The sequence below is a fragment of the Geotrypetes seraphini genome, chromosome 17 (genome assembly GCF_902459505.1).
Source record: "Geotrypetes seraphini chromosome 17, aGeoSer1.1, whole genome shotgun sequence".
NCBI lineage: Eukaryota > Metazoa > Chordata > Amphibia > Gymnophiona > Dermophiidae > Geotrypetes > Geotrypetes seraphini.
In genome coordinates, this window is record NC_047100.1 from 8,105,083 (window position 1) to 8,130,724 (window position 25,642).

Genomic DNA, 25,642 nt, shown 5'->3' on the forward strand with positions numbered 1-25,642 from the left:
GGTGGACTGCCCTGTTTCCAATGTCCTTATCACATTCCCATTAATACTTGCAGAGAACATTGGGGGGGGGGGAGTCTTTATTAGGAAGAAGCTAGAGTAGAACCATACCACATTCTCCTTGTATAGATTTTCCTGCAAGAAGATAAGAGGAACGCAGACTTCCGCTGCAATGCAAATCTGTGAGGGGTGCGTCTGAGAGAAAATGAGTAAAGTTTTGATGAAAGTACCTAGAAAAACCAAGAGAACAAATGAAAAAAAAAAAAAAGAGTCTCAATGTGGAGCAGGTGCCTGATTCTGTAACTCTGAGTTCAGGGCTAATACTACTATGACTGATTATTTCTATAGCAAAACCAGATACAACGCTGTACATTAAACACGCAAGAGACGGTCCCTGCTCAAAAGAACTTACAATCTAAGTTATGACAGACACACAGGACATGTAGGGTGGGTCAATATACATGGGTGCACATGAAGGGACAAACAAGGGAAGGAGAGGTAGTGAGGGGAGGGGCTACAGAGGGAATGAGAAACAGATTATAGTGTATTACAAACTGCATGAGTTAGGACCTAAACACAGCTTCGAAAAAGTGGGCTATGAGCCTGGATTTGAATACCTCCAGGGATGGAGCCTGGCATATCGATTCAGGCAGGTTGTTCCATGCATATAGTGCAGCAATGCAGAAAGGGCGGAGTTGGCAGTTGGCAGTAGAGGAGATGGGTATAGACAAGAAAGATTTACCCAAAGAACGGCGCTCCCGGGGCGAGCTATAGGGAGAGATAAGAGGAGAAATATTGAGGAGCCGAAGAGCGAGTACACTTCTAGGTTATTAAAAGGAGTTTGAACAGTATGCAGAAGCGAACAGGGAGCAAATGGAGTGACTTGAGGAGAGGCGTAACATGAGCATAACGACCCTGGTGGAATAAAAGGTACGCAGCAAAATTCTGAACAGACCGAAGGGAAGAGAGATGGGTTAGCGAGAGAAGCACGTTGCAGTAATCCAAGCAAGAGGTGACAAAGGTTGAATAATGATCTTGGCAGGGTGCTCAGAAAGGAAACTCCAGATTTTGGCGAGGTTGTAAATGAAGAAGCGGCAAGTTTGGGCAGTTTGTTGGATATCTGCAGAGAAGGACAGAGACGATTCAAACATGACCCCCAAAGTTGCAAGCCCATGAGACAGGGAGGAAGAAAGCATTATCCACCAAAATAGAGGACGTAGGGAGAGGAGAGATAAGTTTAGGAGGAAAGATAAGGAGTTCCATTTTGGTCATGCTTAACTATAGATGGTGGCGAGACATCCTTGTAGCAATGGTCAGATAGGCAGGCCAAGACTTGGGCCAGGATCGCTGAAGAAATTTCAGGCATAGAGAGGTAGATTTGCGAGTCATCAATATAGAGATGGTACCAGAAGCTGTGGGAGGAGATTAGAGCGCCAAGGGAAGAAGTGTAGAAGGAGAAAAGAAGAAGAGGTCCCACTCCCAGGCCAGAGCCTTGAGGTATGTCAACCGATAGCAGAACGGCAACAAAGCAGGACACTCCAGAGCACATGCTATAAGTGCGATGGGAAAGGTAAGAAGAAAATCATGAGATAAAGAGTCCTGAAATCCAAGCAAGGACAGCGTATCAATGAGTAGGCGGTGATCTACGGTGTCAAACACTGCAAATAGACCATGGAGGATGAGGACAGAGTTGAGGCCTTTGGATTTGGCCAGGCACAAGTCATTAGAGGCTTTAGCAGGGGCAGTTTCCATAGAATGGAGAGGGTGAAAGCCCAATTGAAGGGGTCAAGCATAGCTTGAGATGAAAGAGTCAAGACAATGGTGGTGAACAGCACATTCAAGTAGCTTGGATAAAAAGGAGAGGTGGGAAACTAGGGGTACCAGACGTCCAGATTTACCCGGACATGTTCTCTTTTTTTTTAGAGGGTATGTCCGAGCGTCTGGACGGCTTTTCAAAACCCGGCACTTTGTCCGGGTTTTGAAAAGCTGCTTCTTTGGGACCGTATAGGGAGGGCATCCACATATGCGGGGATGCAACAGTGACGCCATGTTCACGCCTATAGGCGCACGCGACGCCATCGTGTTGCATCCTCCCTCCCTCCCGACAAAGAACGCGTTGAGGGAGGCGGGGATGGGAAACGCGATGTGGGTGTAACGGGGACAGAGCTGGGCGGAGCAGGGCTATGGGTCCGGATTTTAGTCAACTAAAACCCAGTAACCATAAGTGAGACTGGGCGATAATTGGGAGGGGCAGGTAGGGTTCAGTGAGGACACGGAGATTTAGCTCCAGGATGAGGGTCTGATCAAAACATACTAGTTTACGAGGTTTATAACAAAACACTTCCAGAACTGAGATCATCTCTAGGTTTTGCAAAAGTATGTGTCTCTAACTGCTCTGCTTAAACCAGTGGTCTCAAACTCATACCCTTTGCAGGGCCACATTTTGGATTTGTAGGTACTTGGAGGGCCGCAGAAAAAAAAAGTTAATGTCAATTTTGCACGAGGTAAAACTCTTTATAGTTTATAAGTACCCCCCCCCCCCCCCGAAAGCCTACATGTTCCCCCATTCTTTGCAGCGTCCTCCAGCTTCCCCCCTAGCCTCCCGGTCTTAGTTTCAGCTAATTACTGCAGCCTGCAGAGAGGATCATCGGTGCTGTAGAATTCCTTGCAGGCTGCCATCGACCTCCACAGCATGTTCCCTCTGCTGTGGTCCCGCCCCTCTTCTGATGTCAGGGGCAGGATCACGGCAGAGGGAACATGCTGCTGAGGATGACAGCAGCCTGCAAGGATCGCTACAGCACCGGCAATCCTCTCTGCAGGCTGCGGTAATTATCTGAAGGTAAGAGCAGGAGGCCAGGGGAAAGCCGGAGGACGCTGCAAAGAGCGGGCAGCACTAGTATAGACCACGGGCCGCAAAATAGTATCTGGCGGGCCGCATGTGGCCCCCGGGCCGCGAGTTTGAGACCACTGGCTTAAACTGTATCCTCGACAAAGCAGTTTACATTGTGTTTTAACTGTTATCACCCCACCCCCGTGCAAACTAAGATGACAGTGACTTACCATTAAATCATTTTCATATGCTTACCATTGCTACAGTAAGATATGGATCCCTCCGAAGAGCTGCCTTCCTCATCAGTTTCTTCCTCCTCCGCAATCTGACTCTCACCATCTTCACTGCCAGACCCTTGAAGGTTACCTGTTTCAGGAAAGCAAAGATCTGAAGGTAAGAGGTTTTCTTCCTATTCATATCTGGTTGCAGTAACTGTCAAGCTTCCATGCAATGTCAGTATTTTGTGCTTCAGAGCTTGCTCGAAGGATCCTGGCAGTAAATAGGTGAATTTCACACACCAGTGCCACTGATTGATACTGTCAAATAATATTGTCTTTACTGGGCGGGCTGAAGCTGGCTAAATGGGTTTCCTAAGACCTTTGGCACCTTTTTTTATAGCTATTTTAAAGCTGGGACCATGAAGGGGAGGGCTGTGATGTACAGAAATGTCCGTCTGACTTGCCTCTCGCAATCCCTGGGTGGTCTCCCCTGTATCTTACTCCCAAGGCAGTCAGAGTTGTACCTGGTGCTACGCATGGGTTAAACTTCCTATGCCCTGTTTGAAATGCTAGGTCATGTAAGTTTTTTGTTTTAATTTCATCATTATGTTATATTTGGGATCCTTTGTGTTTATCCACACCTTTTTGAACCCCATCAATGTTTTTGTTTCCATCATCGCCACAAGAAGAGTTTCTAGGTATCCTCCACCCATCTCCATGAAAACCTATTTCCTGATGTTACTCCTACCTACCATCCTGTAACCTCAATTCATGTAATTTAGTTTTACTACTTTAGCATCTCAGAATACTCACTGTGCTCCAGTTAAAAGGAATCAGTCAGGATTGGGTTGACTAGACAGACCTTGCTATTCCAATATGCATAATACTACAGGGTGGAACACCAGAAGCAGTAGCGTATCAAGGGTAGGAGGTACCCGGGGCGGCGGTGCCCTCCGTCACCCTCCTGTCTGGCGCTGGGTAGCGAGGACGCAGGCAGGGTGATAAGACAGTTCGCTGCGTGTCACTCTAATAGGTGAGTGGCCCTTCAGGCAAAACAGTCAGCTAACATTAAACCACACTTGCACACTTCAGTCCATTCCTACTTGACATGATCATCAAAAGCCTCTCTACCGGCTACATACCATCTTCTTGGAAGATTCCCAAAGCTTTAAACAAATAAACATATCCGAAAACCAAATCAATAACTACCATCCTATTGCTAACTTACCTTTCCTAGCAAAAATAATCGAAAAACTGGTCTTCAATCAACTGTCCAACTTCGCTGAAAAAACTAAATGCTCTACATCCCTACCAAACCAGGTTTTCGGAAAAATGACTCCACTGAACTCTCGCTCAGACTAACTACCTCAAGTCATTATTTTAAAGACCACCGTAAATCCTCTGTTCTAATTTCTTTAGACCTCACTTCCGCTTTTGACACAATTGATTATTCCTTACTTCTTACACGACTAGAATCTATCAATATTTCTGGTACAGTTTTGCAATGGTTCTCTTCTTACTTTCAGGACCGAAACTATAAAGTTAGTTTCAATGACTATCTCTTCCACTATTTACCAAAACTATGGAGTCCCTCAAGGCTCTATTCTTTCTCCCCTTCTTTTTAATATATTTCAGGCACCACTACTCACTCTGGCTCAATCTATAGGTTTCACTGTATTTACATATGCCAATGATATCCAACTACTTCACCCCTTAAATCCTGATGAAGTAACTGAAATTAATCAAAAACTCAATAAAATCAGCCTCTGGCTTCGGCATAATAAACGTTCACTGAACATTCTTAAACTACTAATGTCCTTTTCGCGCCCTCTCCAGATGAACATTTATGCCTACCCATCTGTATCGACTCCTCTCCAATTCAAACAGATAGTAAAGTTAAAATTCTCGGAGTCATTCTAGACAAGGACCTCACCTTTCATTAACAAGTTAGTGCAGTTATGCAGACATGTTTTCATAAGCGTAGGCTCATCCGTTCTATTTCTTCTTTTCTTGATCCCTCCTCAATTAATATCCTGATTCACTCCCTAATAATTTCAACAATAGATTACTGTAATGCCCTTTATCAAGGTATAACCCAGAAATAAATCCATCGTCTACAACTATTGCATAACACTGCTGTTAAAATTAATCTTATCATGCAAAAAAATTTAGACCACGTCACCCCTCTCCTCCGCAAAGCACATTGGCTACCTATTACTCATCGTCTCTCCTATAAAATACTCCTCCTTACTTTTAAAACAAAAAACTCTAACCAAGCGACATTCATAGATAAACTTTTGATCCCTTATTCATCATCCAGGACCCTCCGATCAAATAATCAAAATTTACTCTCCATACTATCAAATATGGGAACTATTTTACGATACTACTCGCAAATCCATCTTTTCAGATACCACCCCTTCTCTGTGGAATGCCCTCCCATTAGACGTTTGATTAGAGAACACGCTTGAAAACTTTAAAGCCAAACTTAAAACCTTCCTCTTTAAAGATGCCTTTATTATTTAGTATTAGCTTCAGCCTCTTAATTCCTTGATTCATGTGAAGCTTTGAAACATCTAATACTTCTTTTGAAATGATTCCCCTCCTAATGTTTTTGCCACTCCCCATTTATCGTCCTTTTTTTATTAATTTTACTTCGATGTATTTTTTTTTTTTTAACTTTATTTATCAGTTTTACATTTTAACAAAATCAAACATATTATACAGAAAGGTTGCCTGATTATACATATTTTTAAAAAGAAAAATAATTTTTCACAATAGATTCTCTATTCAAACAGTCTCAAGTCCTCATAGTGGATTCAAGAATTTATGAGTGAACATTAAGGAAATTCAAATAATAAATCCTATACAAGAAAAAAGAATCTAGTGTCTGGGTTAACCCTTTCAGGACCAAGGGACATATTTGTCCCATAACTTTAAAATCCTATCCATTTTGATTGGGATAGTCTACAGTTCTAAATTGGATATGTACGGATTCCATAGGATACTGCCTTTATGTAAACAAACTGGTTCCGACATTCATTCATTAGCGTCGTTGCCAGATTGACGAGAAGATTCACTTGCCACACTGTCCATAAGCCAGAAGTGTGATTTTTTTAAATAAAAATAATGATATTTCACAAAAAAAAAAATCAATTTTTTGGCATCTGCAAGCCCTTTTTACCATAAAAATGTCGTCAAAACCACAAAAATTGGCCTACGATCCTTATGGTCCTGAAAGGGTTAAGGAGCTTGTATTCTATTGATCAAGTCCACTGTTGTTCCTTCCTTTTCCAGGCGTTTCTGCATCAAGAAAGCTGTAAGTTGGGCCGGTTCAAAAACACATTTATTATCACGATACCTTACTATATACATTTACATGGAAAGCACAAAAAGAAAACATCACCAACTGCGCAACTCCTGATTTCAACAAAAGAAATTGTCGTCTACGATTCTGAGTTTCTTTACTAACATCTGGGAATACTTGAATTTTCAAACCCAGGAACTCCTTATTTTTAAAAAACATTTTTACTATCCATTCTTTATCTAGCAATAATGCCACAGATAATAGAAGAGTTGCTGGTTTAGCCAAATCTTTATCAGATACTTCCAAAATTGCTGTTAAATCTAATTGAGGTTCCTGTTCAACCTGTTTCTGATCCTCCGCTTGCTGATCCATTACTTTGGTAGGCAAATAGTACACCCAAGTGAGGGGAGGCATTGAGTCCTCGGGATATTTAATATCTCCATGAAGTACCTTTTTATCATTTCCCTTGGGTTTATAGACGGAACTTTTGGAAAATTCAGCAAGTGCAGATTATTGGCTCGATAACTATTTTCCATTGTTTCCAATTTTCTTCTAATGATTTGATTATCTTTTATTATTGTAGATTGAACTTGCTTAATCATTACTACCGTATTTTCGCGGATATAACGCGCACCGTTGTAAAACGCGCACAGGGGTATAGCGCGCAGAAATCACGATGATATGTACAAAAACTTTTCTATACCGCGCTCAGGCATATAACGCGCATGCTGCCCGACTCTCCTCTGGCCACCCCGACTCTCCTTTCGCTCTCCCCGACTCTCCTCTGGCCACCCCGATTCTCCTTTCGCCCTCCCCGACTCTCATCTGGTTGCCCCGACTCTCCTCTGGTTGCCCCGACTCACCATTCACCCGCCCTGACTTTCGGTGCACTGCCCCGCCTCTCCGTGCCTGTCCCCCTTGAAGTCCTGTCCCCCCTTGAAGGTCTGCCTGTCCCCCCTTGAAGGTCTGCCTGTCCCCCCTTGAAGTCCTGTCCCCATCCTGAAAGCCTGATGCCCCCCCTCGACGTCCGATTCTTCTCCCCCCTCGGCAGGACCACTCGCACCCCCACCCCGAAGGACCGCCGACTCCCCGACAATATTGGGCCAGGAGGGAGCCCAAATCCTCCTGGCCACGGCGACCCCCTAACCCCACCCCGCACTACATTACGGGCAGGAGGGATCCCAGGCCCTCCTGCCCTCGACGCAAACCCCTCCCCCCAACGACCGCCCCCCCCCAAGAACCTCCGCCCGTCCCCCAGCCGACCCGCGACCCCCCTGGCCGACCCCCACGACACCCCCACCCGCCTTCCCCGTACTTTGTGTAGTTGGGCCAGAAGGGAGCCCAAACCCTCCTGGCCACGGCGACCCCCTAACCCCACCCCGCACTACATTACGGGCAGGAGGGATCCCAGGCCCTCCTGCCCTCGACGCAAACCCCCCTCCCCCCAACGACCGCCCCCCCTCAAGAACCTCCGACCGACCCGCGACCCCCCTGGCCGACCCCCCCACCCCCCTTCCCCGTACCTTTGGAAGTTGGCCGGACAGACGGGAGCCAAACCCGCCTGTCCGGCAGGCAGCCAACGAAGGAATGAGGCCGGATTGGCCCATCCGTCCTAAAGCTCCGCCTACTGGTGGGGCCTAAGGCGCGTGGGCCAATCAGAATAGGCCCTGGAGCCTTAGGTCCCACCTGGGGGCGAGGCCTGAGGCACATGGGCCAAACCCGACCATGTGTCTCAGGCCGCGCCCCCAGGTGGGACCTAAGGCTCCAGGGCCTATTCTGATTGGCCCACGCGCCTTAGGCCCCACCAGTAGGCGGAGCTTTAGGACGGATGGGCCAATCCGGCCTCATTCCTTCGTTGGCTGCCTGCCGGACAGGCGGGTTTGGCTCCCGTCTGTCCGGCCAACTTCCAAAGGTACGGGGAAGGGGGGTGGGGGGGTCGGCCAGGGGGGTCGCGGGTCGGTCGGAGGTTCTTGAGGGGGGGGCGGTCGTTGGAGGGAGGGGGGTTTGCGTCGAGGGCAGGAGGGCCTGGGATCCCTCCTGCCCGTAATGTAGTGCGGGGTGGGGTTAGGGGGTCGCCGTGGCCAGGAGGGTTTGGGCTCCCTTCTGGCCCAACTACACAAAGTACGGGGAAGGCGGGTGGGGGTGTCGTGGGGGTCGGCCAGGGGGGTCGCGGGTCGGCTGGGGGACGGGCGGAGGTTCTTGGTGGGGGGGCGGTCGTTGGGGGGAGGGGGTTTGCGTCGAGGGCAGGAGGGCCTGGGATCCCTCCTGCCCGTAATGTAGTGCGGGGTGGGGTTAGGGGGTCGCCGTGGCCAGGAGGGTTTGGGCTCCCTCCTGGCCCGATATTGTTGGGGAGTCGGCGGTCCTTCGGGGTGAGGGTGCGAGTGGTCCTGCCGGGGGGGGGGATGTATCGGACGTCGGGGAGTCGGCCGGGCAAGAGGGCTTGGGCTCCCTCTTGCTCCGATCGTGGATGCGGGTGCGGGTGGGAGCGCGTGCGAGCGGTCGTTCGGGGTGGGGGTGCGAGCGGTCCTGCTGGGGGGGTGAATCGGGCGTCGGGCGGGGTGGGAACTATGTTTAAAAACTTTTGTATACCGCGCTCAGGCATATAACGCGCGAGGGGTATGCGCGGTACGTAAAATCACGTATAACGCGCGCGTTATATCCGCGAAAATACGGTACTTCTTTTTCAATTTCTCCTACTTTTACTTTCACGTTGGAAATTTCCTGTTTTATTTTCCTCTATTATATGTTTTTGAATTCTTAAATTCTTTTCACTTTCTTTAATCTGTTTAGTTAATGAGTCTCCCAGTTTGGAAACCAAGTCCCAAATTGAGTCAAGAGTCACTTCAGCCGGTTTTACATGTTGAAAGGAAAGCTTATGTAAAGTTGAAGTCGGCTCACTTCGATGTATTTTAAACAACCTTTCCCTCCCCTACTTTCCTTCCGTTTCATGTATGTTAATCCGAATTCATCTAGTATTTAATATTTGATAAAATATTGCTTTTATTTACCTATTTTAATTGTCCCTTACAATCTTTTTATATTGTACACCATCTAGACACTTGTTTTGATAGACGGTATATCAAAAATAAAGAAACTTGAAACACTTCATATTTTCCAAAACAAAAATATGTGGTTTAATAAAATCTTCAGCCAACAGAATAATATTCTCCAACAAGCGGAACACTTTCCTATAACTCCTTCAGTCAGGATTATGCTAGCCTTTCCAGAGTTCAGTTTCTAATTAGGCCCAGCCAATTCTCCCAACCAGGGCAAACAGTTCTTCAAAGAAAACAATCCCATGAAATACAAACTTCTCCTTAGGGTTTGAGTTGGCGCACAGGCCTCAGCCCTGCAAGACTCCTGGCCTTGCTATAAACGGACTACAGTTCTCTTTACCAGCCTCTAGAACATAATAATTAAAAAAAAAACTTCTTTGTGAAAACAAAATAATCGCTGTTTCTAAATACCTTTCTTCCCTTGTTAGAGACAGGTGTGTGCTGGCTCCCTAGAGCCACTGTGGGGCATAGGCTGCTGTGTAGCTTCACTCATCCCCTCTCCTAGCAACAATAGGAGAAGAGAAGACCCTCAAAAATATCTCATCCGGATGATACAGCATACAGCCCCCAGTATCCTGTTTCCAACTGTGGCCAACCCAGGTCCCAAGTAATAAAACACATTTTATCATGCTTATCTTAAGAATAAGCAGTGGAATTCCCCAAGCCATCTCAATAATGGCCTATGGACTTCCCTTTCTGGAATTTATGCCACCCTTTTTTAAACCCTGCAACGCTGACTGCTTTCACAGGCAAGCCTCCTGCAGCACATTTCAAAACAAGACTATTTAGTACATTCACTTCGAAAATTGGTGCAAAGTCCTTTGCTCGGACATACCTTTGGACTTTGTCCCAATGCAAACAGTTGGAAAATTGCTTCTGTGATTATCATGTGGTTATAAAAATCTTATGTGTGGTTTCTCTTTTACCGTCACTAAAGCTGGTTCTCAGTAGTTCGTTCCCTGTAGTTTTAATCTAGGTGCTCATATTTGTACACCCCTTGTGCGCTTACATGTAAAAGGGCCCAAGTGTTATTTTGTAAGGGCACATGGAAGTGTCATGTGTCCTAAGCCACGCCGATTGACTTGTTTATAACCTCTCTATTTCCTTCTTGCCTGCTCCCGACTTGCTAAGTTATATTATTTGTAAATTTCGCTGTAGATGTGCAGTCTCTTGTCATGTAAACCACTCTGAACTATTCTGGTATTGCGGTATAAAAAAATAAAGTTATTATTATTATTAATTCTAGAAATGGTGCTACAAATTGCACAAGGAAATTTGGGGAGTGTCCAATTTCTGCATGCAATTTAATTGAACAAGCTGATTAGCCCCCATAATTGGCTATAATTAAAATGTATGCAGGCTTTTTCAGGCGCTGGGATCAGCATGTCTTAATTTTATACGCCTTTCCAAAAAGAGGGTGTGGCCACAGGAGGGTCATGGGCAGATCTGGGTATCATCGTAGACAATACGACTAAACCTTCTGCCCAATGTGCGGCAACGACCAAGAAAAGCAAACAGGACGCTGGGAATTATTTTTAAAAAAGGGATGGTTAACAAAACTAAGAATGTTAGAATGCCCTTGCATCACTTCATGGTGCGACCTCACCTGTACTATTGCATTCAATTCTGGTCTCCTTATCTCAAGGAAGATATAGCGGCACTAGAAAAGGTTCCAAAAAACAGTGACCAAGATGATAAAGGGGATGGAACTCCTCTCGTATGAGGAAAGACAAACAATTAATAATAATAATAATAACAGTTTATATACCTCAGGACCGTGAAGTTCTATACGGTTTACAATTATTAGAAATGTCACAGATTAGTAATGTTACAGATTAAATGGACTGAACAAAGTACAGACTTAATTATTGATAGTTCTAGCGATCATTTGTTGAGGATTGAGATTGTATAGGTTGGTTTCCTAAGTACTTCATGAACAGATGTGTTTTTAGGCGTTTCCTGAATTCCACATAGGTAGTGGGCACAAGCAATTGTTCGAGGTCTTTACCCCATAAAGCTGCTTGATGAGCGAGAAGATGTTGGTAATAAACTTTTAAATTTACAACCTCTGACCGGTGGAGAGACGAAGTTCAGATGTGAGCTTCGTTTGTGTCCGTTGCTTGTGAAGGAGAAAAGGTCTGTTATGTATTTAGGGGCTAGGCCGTAGAGTACCTTGAAGCAGAAACAACCAAACTTGAATTTCACACGGGCCTTGCAAAAGTCGATAGGAAGGGGTCACGTGATCAAACTTTTTCAGTCCACAGAGTAGTCTGATCGCTGCATTTTGAACTAGTTGCAATCGTCGCGTATACTTCTGGGGGAGTGCCAAGTAGGCGATGTTACAATAATCTAGTTGACTCAATCAGGGTTCTTCAGCTTGGAAAAGAGACGGTTAAGGGGAGATAGGACTGAACTGCCTGAAAAACTAGCTAAGTGCTCTTTTCTAAGCTTATTACACTTTACAAGGAGGAGTCTGTGACTGCCCTAGAACTCCACGCAGTAAAAATACTTTTGATACGCGTTTACTAAATTGCTCCTTTAATAAGTTCAATTAGTTAAAAATACTTACCCTTTCCTTTACTAAGGTGCGCTATGCTTTTTAGCGCGCGCTAAACGCTAACACGTGCATCCTATGGATGCGTTAGTGCATGCCAAAACGCTTAGCACACCTTAGTAAAAGAGGGCCTTATAGTTCTGTGCACTATTATGCACTATTATGCACTGTTATTCACTGTTATTCACTGTTATTCACTATTATTCACTGTAATTCACTATTATTCACTATTATTCACTATTATTCACTATTATTCACTATTATTATTAATTAATTTATCCACATGAACAAATCCTATGATGGTGTGCAGCTTTAAGCGAGTTAGCTGTCTCACTTATTTGTCACGTAGAGAAGCGTTGGGGGCGGCAACTTGCTGCCAGCTTCTTACGCTTGTTTCCCCCACGCTGAGGATTCGTTTTCATTTAATTTATTGTTGTTTTTTTGAGGGGGCAATTTAGTAAATCGCGTGCGGTCTCTTTGGACCCGTCTAATCGGCGTTAGCTGCTCTTAACAGTGTCTTTTTAAGCACCTTGTGCAGCATTTGAGATTTTTTTTTTATTTTGCGTGAAGGCCCCCCAAGCCCAGCAGGAGAAAGGATCCCAGTCATTGCACCACAGCAAATGAGCTAGAAAAACCCAACGAAACAAGAGGATAACTCCCGTCAACCAAGAAAAAGGAAATGAGTGAGATTAGTCATTTTTAACGGCTACTTCCTCGTCGGGCACAGTATCGTTCTCCCTAATGTTCATGACTTCTCGACATTCCTAACATTGGATTGCAAGTCACATTCCCAGCCTAACGCTGCCATGACGACTCCCCAACATTTATTTATAAGTCGCAAAGATAAGAGATTTGGTACCAAAAAAATTCAGGATCTTCTCTTCTGCTGTGTTAAAAAAAATGTATTCCTATGCAAATAAATGGACCATGTAGAACTAGGTCCACCCTTCCAGGTTCCTTACCTATAACATTCATGTCCAGCTCCACCCGAACACAGGGAGAACAATTTTCGCCTTCCCTGCAGTGCAGGACAGTCTTGGTTCTCATTTTAGCTGGTTCTAGAACAGGACCTTGGGTTGACCTTAGGCTGTCAGGCATACACAACACCTCTGTCTCTGCATAAATAGCAGTTGGGAAAGTAAATATAGATTAGTATCTTGTAGCCCTACAGAAACATGATTTATCTGTCCATATATCCCCAGATGAAACAGACCAGGCAAAACAACGGAAGAAGGCAAAATGGCTTTTCCCATGTCCTCAGGGCTCACAATACGCCCGTTTATCTTTAAAAAGTTAGGGCTAGATTCACTAAGCTCACCGATCGTGTCCCGACCTGTTTCCGAGCCTTCTCCAACCCCCGACCCGATTCACTAACCTTCTGCCCGATCCAATCCGCACCCAATCAGATCCGCACATGCAAATGAGGGGAAATGGCATGCATAAGTAGGAAGGCAGTGATTCACTAAACAGAAGAAGGAACACCGATTGGGCTTGCCGATCCAAAATGAAGCGACTGCTGAGGACAGGTCGATCACGGCCCTGCCGACTGTCCTGCTCTCTGCCGCCCTGACATCCCAGTATCAGAAATAAAGCCATCAAAATAAAACATCTCCCTTGTGCAAAAAGCACAGTGCGAGCCCGTGGTTTTAACCCGCGGGTTTTAAGCGGGGCTGCACTATGGCGTGTTCTGTTCCGGCTACAAAGTGTGTTCTGTTCCGTTGAAACGATTTCTGGGGGCCAGCAAGGGCAGCCACCCCTCCCCCTTTCATTTTGACCATCCACAGGCAAAGAGGATGGTCTGCACAATGCGTCTGGATCGCTATGCCTCGATCCGTGGGGGTCACTGTGGGGCTTGCGTCCGATCACTTCATTTGCATGAGGACTCTTTAGTGAATCGATCGCCCGGCATGATTTGGCCACGGATTGCCCAGATCGGTGAGTTTTAGTGAAATCTAACCCTTAATGTCTTACCTTTGAATCTTGTGAAAAGGTAACCAGACTAAAGATAAAAACAGGTAAACAAGTCAGCTATTGGAAAGTTATAAAATACTAATCTTTTTGGTGCATCCTGAAAACATCCTGTGTCTTTTGAATAGCTCAGTAATATACAAGTGGGGTTCTGCCTCCAAGGCTGGGTTGAAGGAACATTATTCTGATTATATTATCAGGGGAAGGAGTAAAATACGGACCTCGCGGATCTTAACTGCACGTCCTTAAAAATCTTCATTTATTGACAGCTGAGGTTTCAGATTTCATGTCTGCAGGTCCGCAGGTTTTAGCCCCTCATTCCACTACGGTAAATGTTGCCGTTTCTGACCCCACGGATCTGTGCCGACAGTCTTATTAAATTAATTTGAGGAAACACTTCAGCTAAGGGAGATCTGCGTTTTACCTCAGAGCTGCAGCAGGAAAATGTGTTTGTTTGTTTTTTGTTTGGGTCAAGCTGGTCTTGAACCCAGATCAGCAGGGCCCAAAAACAGCTACCCTAACCTCCAGGCTACTTTGGCAGCTTGTGAAATAACAAAGTTTTACTATTTTTAGTTTCAGCATAGGCCATGGCTCCGACAGACCTCCGTGACAATTTAGCTCCAACGGATCCTAATGCTTTTCCCTCTCTACGCTGAGACTAAAAGTGGCACGGACCTCAGGGCAAAAATTTTGCCACTTTTAGTTTCAGCGTATGGAGGGAAAAGCATTAGGATCCATCAGAGCTAAATTCTTAAGTACCATTCTTATCTCTTATGCAACCTCTTTAAATTGGTCCCCCTTGCTTTCATACTCCATCTTTGCTTACACCCTGTGCTGTCTATTAAAATGTTTTATTGTGTTGACATTGTAATGCAGCCATACTTTGAATGTACTGTAATTGGAATATTTTTACTGCTGTAATTGTACATTGCTTATGTTTGACTTATTCTTCAAAAAGGGGGTATAAAAAAAAATCCTAATAAATATTTCTTCATCCTATGCTAATTTCACATTTCTCTAATGGCACCGTGAACAAAATCCCAAGAAACAGCTCAGTGCGGCTAGTAGGAAAGGTAAAACATTGCTCAAAATACTCACCATCTAATGTACACAAGAGTCCCTGCAAGAGACAAAACAAAAACAAAAACAAAAAACCAGAATCAATGGTAAAAACATAGCATATAATAGTAGATAAGGGCAGGAAAGTTTATTAGCAAAACATCTTCAGGAAAACCAAACATGCCTGCGACACAGAGAGAGACGTAATCAAAACATCCAGACGTCCAAAAACCTGTCTAAATTGGTACTTGGACGCCCTAATCGCCAGGACGTTCAAGTGCCGATCATCAAAACCGTCAGCCTCTGTACGTTCAGAGCACGAGATGGGCGTGGCGGAGGCGTGTTATGGCCCTGGCTTTGGGCAGTCTCAAGGGTGGGTTAGACATGGACGTCTTGCAGCGATGATCAAACATTTTTGCAAGACATCCTGGACGGAACCTTTACATTTGGAACTAGACCTGTTTTAGAAGGGTCTAAGTGCCACAAAGATGCCCCAAACTGACCACATGACCACTGCATGCTTCAAGGTAAGGCACCCCCACGCTCCCCCAGTGCTCATGGACCCCCCTTACACCCAAGAAGATCAGAACACAAAAGTACATACCTGTTTCCAGAACATCAGTACCTGGTATAGGAAGGTCTAGTAGAGCTGCACACAGGGGGGTGGACTAGTGAACCATGGAGAGGAGGACCCAGGCCCATAAGCCACTGTAACCACTACATTTAAGGTGGAACATGTGCACCCACCAAAACCCCCCCAAACCCTTCTCTCCTGCCATATAGGTGCCACCTGCAGCCATAGGGGCTTTGTGGTTGTAGACAGGTGGGTATAGTGGGTTTTGGGGGGGCTCACCATAACCTATGTGAGAGTTCTGGTGAGATATTTATCTGGCACTCTTTATGTAAGGTTCAGAGCAGTGCCTTCTGAGGTGCCCCACTGCTCTGTTGCCATGTCTGGGTAGCCTGTCCATTACAGGACTGGCCCCTCCCACGTCCAAATGGTCTTGTTCTGGGTGTTTGAGGCTTGGATTAATTTTTTTGTTGAAAATGTGGTATAATGCACTACTACCCTTACTCAATAAGCTATTTAGATGGTCTAACAGCATTTTAAATGAAGAAGATGAAGCATTGAGCACAGTCACCTATCTATTAAAGGAAGATTTGTTTTAATATAAACTCCCCCAATTTTCTCATACTAAAACACAGGCAGTCGGCCAACTTCTGACCTACAGAGGCCAGTCCAAAATATCCACATAGCACAACAAGCTGAGAAACACATCATAAAGAGCATTTCTATTCATGGCATGAACTGGTTGAAGGAGGACAGAAGGGCAGAAGGTCATCCATTACCACGAATCCGTTAAAAAGCTACCACAAGACCGACAGAATGGGATGAATTCCTATCATCTGCAAACTAGTTATTACTACTTATTCCCTGGGGAGAACAGGATAGAAAATTGAATAAATAGTGTGAAAAATTACAGCCTCTCATAACTAGAGCTGGTATTGTGATGTCATAATACTTCATTCCACCAATAAGAGCCAACCTTATCATTGACGTCACAATGGTTTGATTGTTCTATACTTGGCTCACTTTTACTACATTTTGATTTCTAGAGTGACGCAGTGGTTAAAGCTACAGCCTCAACCCCAGAAAACAAAGGTAGGGAATATGATTTTATTTTCAATTTAGTGGATGAAATATGTCAGTTCTGGGAATTTATATCTGCTGTCTATATTTTGCAAGGTTCAGGAAGAATTTCTTTCTATTTCTCAGGTGTTATAATGCATGTAGAGTCTGACATCTTAGGGTTTCGTTTGGGTCCTGTGTTTGCATAGAGGTTATCTGTGTTCTGCATGTGTGACCAAGGCCAGGTGTTCTGATAGAAATGAATGCTGAGAAGAATACAGTCTAGTTTAATTTTGTGGTTAACCATTATGTATTGTTAATGATTGTATTGTGTGTGCATATATGAAAAATGAATGGAAAAAGTGGCATTACAATTACACTTCTCCCTCCGTATTTACTGTGATAGGGGATTAACAGACCCGCGAATACAGAAAAACCGCGAATAACTTTTTCATATGTTATTTGCTGTTTTCTATTAAAAACCATCGTGAATATAGTGAAACCGCAAATAACATGGCGGGAGACCTGGCCTGTTCCTGAAGGAGAGGCAAAAACATGGTGAAGAAAGTTCTGGGCACCAGCGATTTTCTCTGTAAACGCTTGGAATCAACGATTTCTCTATGCAAACTGATGTAATTTTTTTTTTGGGGGGGGGGGGGGAAAGGGTTCCCAGCAAGCTAAAAACCATGAATAATCGAAACCGCGATTGCTGAAACCGTGAATACAGAGGGAGAAGTGTAGTACTATTATTACAGGGGTGGGGTCTGGGCGGAGCTTGGGTGGAGTCTGGGGCGGAGCTTTTGGGTCCCCCCCCCCCACTGCCTATGAGTGGGAACCTAAACACAGTACCGGGCAGACTTCTATGGTCTATTGCCCAGGAATATTTAAGAAAAAAACGATTTAACCACGAATGTACAATGAGCGTGAACATTGGGCAGACTGGATGGGCCGTTCAGGTCTTTATCTGCCGTCTTGTTACTAGGACTAACTCTGAAGAGTTATTTTAGCAGATATTTGCGCTGAATGGCTCAGTGGTGTTAATGCAAAGCCAACAATTGTATTACCAATTTGTTTTCATTCTCCATGTTTAACTTTCTGATGAAAAGCAAACAAGACCGAGGGCCTGTTGCACTATCTAATGAAGTAACTACTTTGTCAACAGTACTGGGCTATGTTTTTCTCTGCTATGCTTCACAGCAGCAGCAGTGGGACAGAAAAGCTTTATAACCACATTTAAAAAAAAAAAAACGATAGAAACCCCAGAAAGTTCTTGGGGTTGTTTTGCTTTTGCAAGCAGTCATATTGGAAAGGGAAAGGGAATGCGTTTATAGTTTATTTATATCCTGCCTTTCCCAAAGCGGGTCACAGCAAGGTATAAACATAGTCACAAGCATCATAAAACATAACAATAATATCAAACCTCATAAAAGTCACAAAAGGCTACTGCCCCCCCCCCCCCCCCATGCATGTACAATTCAGATCCCATATTTCATCATAAGAACATAAGAAAAGCCTTACTGGGTCAGACCAATGGTCTATCAAGCCCAGTAAACCCATTCTCACGGTGGCCAATCCAGGTCCCTAGCACCTGGCTAAAACCCAAAGAGTAGCGACATTCCAGAATCCCAAACAGTAACAAAAGATTCTAAAACCCCAAAGAGTAACAAAAGATTCTAGAACCTCAAAGAATATCAAGGTTCCAGGCAGAATCTGAAAGAATAGAAAGATTCCAGAACCCCAAATAGTAGCAACATTCCAGAATCCCAAAGAGTAACAAGATTTCAGGCAGAATTTCAAACAATAGCAAGATTCTGGAACCCCAAAGAGTAGCAACACTCCAGAACCCCAAAGAGTAACAAGATTCCAGAACCCCAAAGAGTAGCAACATTCCAGAATCCCAAAGAGTAACAAGATTTCAGGCAGAATTTCAAACAATAGCAAGATTCCGGAACCCCAAAGAGTAGCAACACTCCAGAATCCCAAAGAGTAACAAAAGATTCCAGAACCCCAAATAGTAGCAACATTCCTTGCTACCGATCCAGGGCAAGCAGTGGCTTCCCCCCATGTCTTTCTCAATAACAGCCTATGGACTTTTCCTTCAAGATATTCTCAGAACTCTGGGGGAATGATGCAGAAAGCAACCGTAGGGTTACCGAGAGTCGAACGCCAGTTTTATGTGCTGAAGAATGCAGAGAAGACTAGTGCATGGTATGTTAACTTACAGGAAAGTCACCTCCACAAATTGTATTAATATGCGCATGTCGTCATCACATCGAAATCCGTGCACTTCCTGATGCCTCGAGACGCGGCCACCACGTTTAGTGTGCCGCAGCTTGACGAAAGTTTGGCGAGACACCGACACAGCTCCTTCCCTTCACCAAACCCGACAGTGAACAAATCCTGCCTAGCAGGAAATGCCTGGGTTAAGGGGCATCATAAGCTAGTCTGAGATAAAAATCAGGGCGTGAATAAGTAGCACATTCCTGGGAAGAGTTCATTAACTACGGATTCTGATCTCAGATTTGTCTGGTAGAACTGGAATACTAGGAACACCCCAGGGCTTTGTATTCAAAGCAGGTGATGAACCTAGAACTCACTCATACCTCAGTTTTCAGCACTTGCACTTACATAACTGGGCCTCTTAACATATCGAATGCCAACAAAGTGTCTGTATAAAAAGGTCCAGCCTTGAGGCAAGGGTGGCAAAAGCACTTGGGTTTATTTATTTGATGAACTTAGTGTACCATGAAGTCCTTTACAATCACATAAATAAAGCTGTTTTGTTTTTCCCCGCCTGTTAAGAGGATATAAACTTTAAAATCATCACCACAATCTTTTTTCATCTCGAGCAGCATTATGGGGTACGGATTTAGAACGATGGCTTTTGCTTACCGACACTTAGGAGACAGCTAGAAACATATCTGTTTTCGAAGTAGTTAAGCAGCTAATTCGTAAAAATTTTATTATGCCCTATTTTGATCATTTTAGTGTCTCTAATTACACTGCACAACAAAGTTTTTGCTTCCTGAACACTGCTGGGTGTTTCTTATAGAATTTTGGGTGCTGATCATGAATATTACATCAAAAATTACCCATCACGTACCATTTCAGAGAAATCTTCAATTTTGTCGTGATTTTTTCTTATATTTGGATGCAAACAATTTTTTCTCCCATAAGTGTCTTATCAACCAGGTATAACTGGAATATCTGTGGAGACCTCAAAGTCGTTGCTCTGTTACTAGGACTGCAGCTTGGCTATACAAAGTACTGCTGTTTCATCTGCGAATGGGACAGCCGAGACAGAGAGTCGCACTATTCTAGAAAGAACTGGCCACTCCGTAAAAAGTTAGTTCCAGGACAGAAAAATGTAGCACATGAATCGCTTGTTGACCCGACAAAGATATTTTTGCCTCCTCTTCACATTAAACTGGGACTCATGAAGAATTTTGTGAAAGCAATGAACAAGGAAGGGGAAGGTTTTCGTTATTTAAGACAGATGTTCCCAAGAATAACTGATGCCAAGATCAAAGAGGGTATTTTTGTTGGCCCCCAGATCAGACATGTTATGAGTGACAAGCGATTTGAAGATCTGTTAGTTGGGCCGGAAAAAATTGGCTGGAAAGCCTTGAAAGACGTTGTTGACAATTTTCTGGGCAATTACAGAGCCCCAAACTACATTCAGCTGGTAGACAAACTTCTCAAAGCATACAAGAGAATGAAGTGCAATATGTCACTCAAGATTCATTTCCTCCATTCACACTTGGACTTCTTCCCCGCAAATCTCGGTGCTGTGAGTGACGAGCACGGTGAAAGGTTTCATCAAGACATAGCTACGATGGAGAAACGATACCAGGGCAATTGGAATCCGTCAATGCTTGCCGACTATTGTTGGATGCTACAACGTGATGCACCAGACACTGAATATAAAAGAAACTCGGGAGCAAAACACTTTTAATTCTGTTTCATTTAGTCGCTTGTGCGAAACGTAAACTTGACTATATATTTTATTGTCAGTAAACATAAAAATGTCTATTTCTCATAGTTCTTACGTGATGCAGTAAAACCAAAACCATATTTGAGCATACCAAGTTGGTACCTGTCATAATCACCAAAAACTTTTCAGGAATCAAGACTTAACCAAAAAATTGTTGTGCAGTGTTATTGGCTTTTTAGCTTTTTTAGTTCTTTTATTGTTTTTTTAACTATTGTAAACCGCATAGAACTTTATGGCCTTGTGGTATACAAACTGATTATTATTATTAATATTATACATATAAATAAAGCTATTATACCACAAAATGTTACAATTCAAAAAAACTGGTGATATTTGGCAGCACAATGCATAAATTAGGCATTTGGGACTGAGTTAACATGTCGCTTAAAATTTGGTGCCATAAAATCGGTACGGAGAAGTATTCTATCATGGGTGTTCTGGGACAGTGGCATAGTAAGCAGGAAGGGGGTTTATTGCAGAGTTCTCTAAAATAGTTCTGGACTTACTTTGCTCACCTTTGCTTAGAGCGTTTCATTAAATTATTGAGCGAGGAAGCTTTACAAGTGAGATGAATACACTTCTCCCTCCCTATTCGCGGGGGTTAGGGGCAGAGCCGGCCCGCAAATAGGGAAAATTCGTGTACAACTTTTGGGCTGGCTCTGACCCACCCACCCCTGGACCTTACCTGGTGGTCTAGCAGCGACGCGGGGCAGGAGCGATCTTCCTACACGCCCGCCACACGCAGAGCCACGCTGCGAGTTCCCCTGGTCTCACGAGACTACAACAGGGACTCACAGCACGGCTCTGCAAGGGGCAGGGGTGTAGAAGATCACTCCCTACCCCGCATCACCGCTAGACCACCAGGTAAGGCCCTTGCTCCTGGGGCGGCTGTTCGCCTCCTCTGCCTCCGATTGCCCCCCTCCGTCTCCGATCGCCGCCCCCACCCCCTGCTTCTCCAATCACCTCCCTCCTCACCCCGGGGCTGTTTTTTTTAATGCGGGCTGCCAACAAGCAATTCTCAGGGGGGGGCCTGGGGAACACCCCCCCCCCCGCCCCCGCAAATAATCAAACCCACAAACGTCAAAACCACAAATAGGGAGGGGGAAGTGTACATCCTTTTATTGTGGTAAATCATAAGATAGGCAAACATCTCCTCCTGAAATCCTAAACACCTATGTCTCATTTTGCTGTAATAAGCTGGTCCGAGTTGTACCTTAGTGGAGAGGATCTTCTATGTAGGGTTGCCTTTCTTTTTCATTTCTCTCTTGGATCAATATTACACAATTTTTTTTTCCCTAGGGGAAAATGTTATAAACTTATTATTACAGATTGTCGTCAATCCAGAATACATGGTATTGTGAACTACATATGGAAACTAGGTGAGATGTGATTGTTGCTTTATCCTAAGGTTTAGGAGAGGACGGGGAAGATCCACAGAACCGTATCGCAAATCTGTTCTTCCATACTGGTTGCCTGGTAAAATTAATAAAATATGTTTGCCATGTGTTCTAATCTTGCCCCGAGGTGTAGATAAAACAGGCAGGTCTCCTGTTCTGTTTGATACCAGATAGGGAAATTGGCAGGTTCAGGTTAACCATTACTGCTCCTCGAGTAAGGATGCAGAGTTTTTCAAAGCATGTAGCGAGAGTGCCTTTCATCTTTAGTAGATATTTAAAGTGGAAATAAATCTGATTAAGGGGACCTTGTGTCAAACTGCATTAAGCAGCTAGTCAGGGGGAGAGGGAATGGATCCTGGTGTACCTCAAGACTACCATTAGGGGTCCTTGGCACTATTTTGAGAGTGTTCCTGTCCTGAGCCACTAGACTACCAAGGATATTCCCATGTAAGCCCTAGGGGGAAAAGTGTGTGTGTGGGGGGGAGAAGTGCTTGTGCTTGGAGTGGGGGACAGGGTTTTGTAAATTGGGGAAGGGAATCAGATTGCGATTGTGTCTTGGGGAAATTGGGTGGGAGGATTGTACTTGGGGCAGATGGGAGGGGGGGGTGCCATGCCAGTGTTTCATGTATTTACTTTTTACCGAACCAGTTCTGTGTAGAGAATGACACGGGGATAAAATTTTCCCCGTCCCTGCGAGTTCTTTTCCTGCCCCCGACTCCTCTCAAACGAGGAAAGGCTGAGGGGAGACAGGATTGAAGTCTACAAAATCCTGAGTGGAATAGAACGGGTACAAGTGGATCGATTTTTCACTCCGTCAAAAATGACAAAGACTAGGGGACACTCGATGAAGTTACAGGGAAATACTTTTAAAACCAATAAAAGGAAATATTTTTTCACTCAGAGAATAGTTAAGCTCTGGAACGCATTGCCAGAGGTTGTGGTAAGAGCGGATAGTGTAGCTGGTTTAAAGAAAGGTTTGGACAAGTTCCTGGAGGAAAAGTCCATAGTCTGTTATTGGGAAAGACATGGGGGAAGCCACTGCTTGTCCTGGATCGGTAGCATGGAATGTTGTTGCTCTTTTGGGTTCCGGAACCCTACTACTCTTTGGGGCTCTAGAATGTTGCTCCTCTGAGGTTCTAGAATGTTGCTACTCTTTGGGTTTTAGCCAGGTACTAGTGACCTGGATTGGCCACCGTGAGAATGGGCTACTAGGCTTGATGGACCAATGGTCTGACCCAGTAAACCTATTCTTGTGTTCTTATTCCTGCAAGCTCTGTCCTCATCTGCACAAGCCTCAAAAACTTTAAAATGATAAGTGTTCGAGGCATGCGCAGTTAAGGCAGAGCTTACAGGAATGGGGACAAGGACAGCAACAAAAAAACTCATGGGGACAAGATGGGAAAAAATATGTTCCCACGTCATTCTCTAGTTCCGTGTTCCACACTGTGGCAGATACCATAAGTCAATGGTCTCCAACACGCAGCCCCGGAGTCCGTGTGGCCCCTGAAACCTTCACTGTGGCCCTCAAATGCTCTTTAAAACCTGTAAATGCATCGATTTCAACCTTACCCACCTGATAAAGTAACTGCAAACAATCTCTCAAGTGTTATGGAGTTTACGACTGTTGACATTCCAAAATATCAATCCTTGAGGTGTTATAGAATCAATATTAGTATTAATGTTTAATATTTAATACTCAAGTCTGAACAAAGTTGAAAACTTTTGGTGCCCCTCGGAGCTTTCTCCTTTTCACACTGCAGCCCTTTACATGAAAAAGTATTCCTGAGCTACTACCCTGTGAGGTAAATATTGCACTTGAGTAAAAAAAAAAAACAACAAACAAATAAAAAAAACCACAACCCTAAATAGATTAAGGAAATGTTAACACTCACCGCTGAGCAGCTGATTTCATACCCAAATTCTCCAACTTTTTCTAAAGTGCAAAATTCAGAGGCGATAAACAAAGTGAGCAGAAGTGTGAACCCTCCCAAAGTCTGCATGGCAAGTGCCCAAGAGGGGCTGGCAACAGCCCCCCCTCCCCCCCCCCCCTTGGCTTGTGGTTATTCCAGCTGATTGAAGAGGAAGAAAAGAAGCTGAATCCTCTTTCCTTGTTGTGCTTTCACTTGCCAGGTTTCTATGCTTTCAGCCAGCAGTCGGCATTTTCTGGTCCCACCTTGAGACAACTTCTTCCTCTTACACCCAAAAAGAGTTGGAGTGACTTCAAGTTTTTCAGTCAGCAGAGCTTAGATGTAATACAAGAACGAGAAAGGGAGGTGTTGGTCGGATGATGGTCCCCTGGGCTTCACAATAGCTGCCTGGAGAGCCTTATCCGGACATCTTCCATTTCTTCACAGGACTTCCAAGAGCAGAGCTCCCATTCATCCAAAAAGTGTACAATCCTTCCTCCTGATCCGTATTAAAAGCCATGTCGTCCCAAGTTCCTGGGGCTCCTGCCAGTGACTCAGCAGACACTGGACGTTTCTTGGACAAACTTACAGCTTTGCTGGACCTTAGCCCTAGGTTCCGTCCCTCCCACAGACTTTCTGAAGAGTGAAAGATTAGTCAAAGCCTTTGCCTGGGTCCTAATGCCCAAGGCTTGAATCAGCACCTTTGTTGTGCAAGGGGCGTCAACGTCAGGTTTGCGGGAAATGTTTTACACACACACTGGATGGGGTGAGAGGAGAGGGAGAGATTTCAGCAAAGCATGAAGCAGACGCATAGCTCAGCTCTTAGTACATTGATAAATCCAGCTCCACAGAGGAAATTGGGACCTTGGATTGGAACCATAGAAACATGATGGCAGATAAAGGCTAAAGGGCCCATCCAGTCTGCCCATCTGCAGTAACCATTATCTCTTCCTCTCTCTGAGATCCCACCTGCCTATCCCACATGTTCTTGAACTCAGTCTTTATCTCCACTACCTCTTCCAGATAGCCAGAGTCGTAGACTGTATCCCTAGACCAGTGTGTCAAACTTTTTAAGCTGCTGGCACACTAATCTTGGCTGCGGCTGAAATGCATGGATGTCCTTCAGCCATAGTCCTGAGCCTCCTATTACTGCCAGTGGGGGGTGTGGGGGGAGAGGTGAGGAGAAGGAGCAGAGGTGCTAAAGGACGTCCTGTAAGCAATCAGTCGGCGCTGGCACCCCTCTTCGCTGGCATTTCACGGCACACAATTTGCGATACACTGCAGACTCTTCTGAAATAAAAACCTAGCAGCTGAAAGAAAAAGAAGGAAAGAGAGGATTCAGCTTCTTTTCTTCCTCTTCAATCATCTAAATAACCACAAGCAATAGCCTCCTGGTACAGGTGGTGGAGACAAAGACTGTGGCCCAAATGCGCAAAACGCACCGTGCCTTTAACGATCGATGCTAAACCAAATTTAGCTATCGATGCCCAAAATGGCTAATCGCGGTCTTTTCCTTGGTTTGTATCAGCCTCTGATAATTGTATGTAAGTGGATTACAACGAGCTCATCAATATTAGAACGAGCACTCCGACCGATGCCCAGAAGACGCACAAAGTGTCGGGACTTTAGCGATGTAAAATTAGCGAGAGGTCAGCGCTGAAACGCACGCTTTAGAAGCGTATACCGGAAGGTCTGGGCCATTGATTGCATGTGGAAGTTCATAAA

The 25,642-nt window shown here is 44.7% G+C and overlaps 1 protein-coding gene across 1 annotated transcript in view; it reads right to left on the reverse strand.

Annotated features, from left to right (window-relative positions):
• The window catches only part of IL17RC (interleukin 17 receptor C), a 133,025-nt gene that overhangs the window by 37,615 nt on the left and 69,768 nt on the right, over positions 1 to 25,642 (reverse strand). Inside the window, exons 17-20 of the mRNA XM_033925993.1 lie at positions 15,029 to 15,050; positions 12,925 to 13,077; positions 3,083 to 3,193; positions 109 to 227 (exon numbers count right to left, since the gene is read on the reverse strand). Of these exons, the coding sequence (XP_033781884.1) occupies positions 109 to 227; positions 3,083 to 3,193; positions 12,925 to 13,077; positions 15,029 to 15,050 (405 nt within the window). The remainder of the gene's footprint in view (positions 1 to 108; positions 228 to 3,082; positions 3,194 to 12,924; positions 13,078 to 15,028; positions 15,051 to 25,642) is intronic.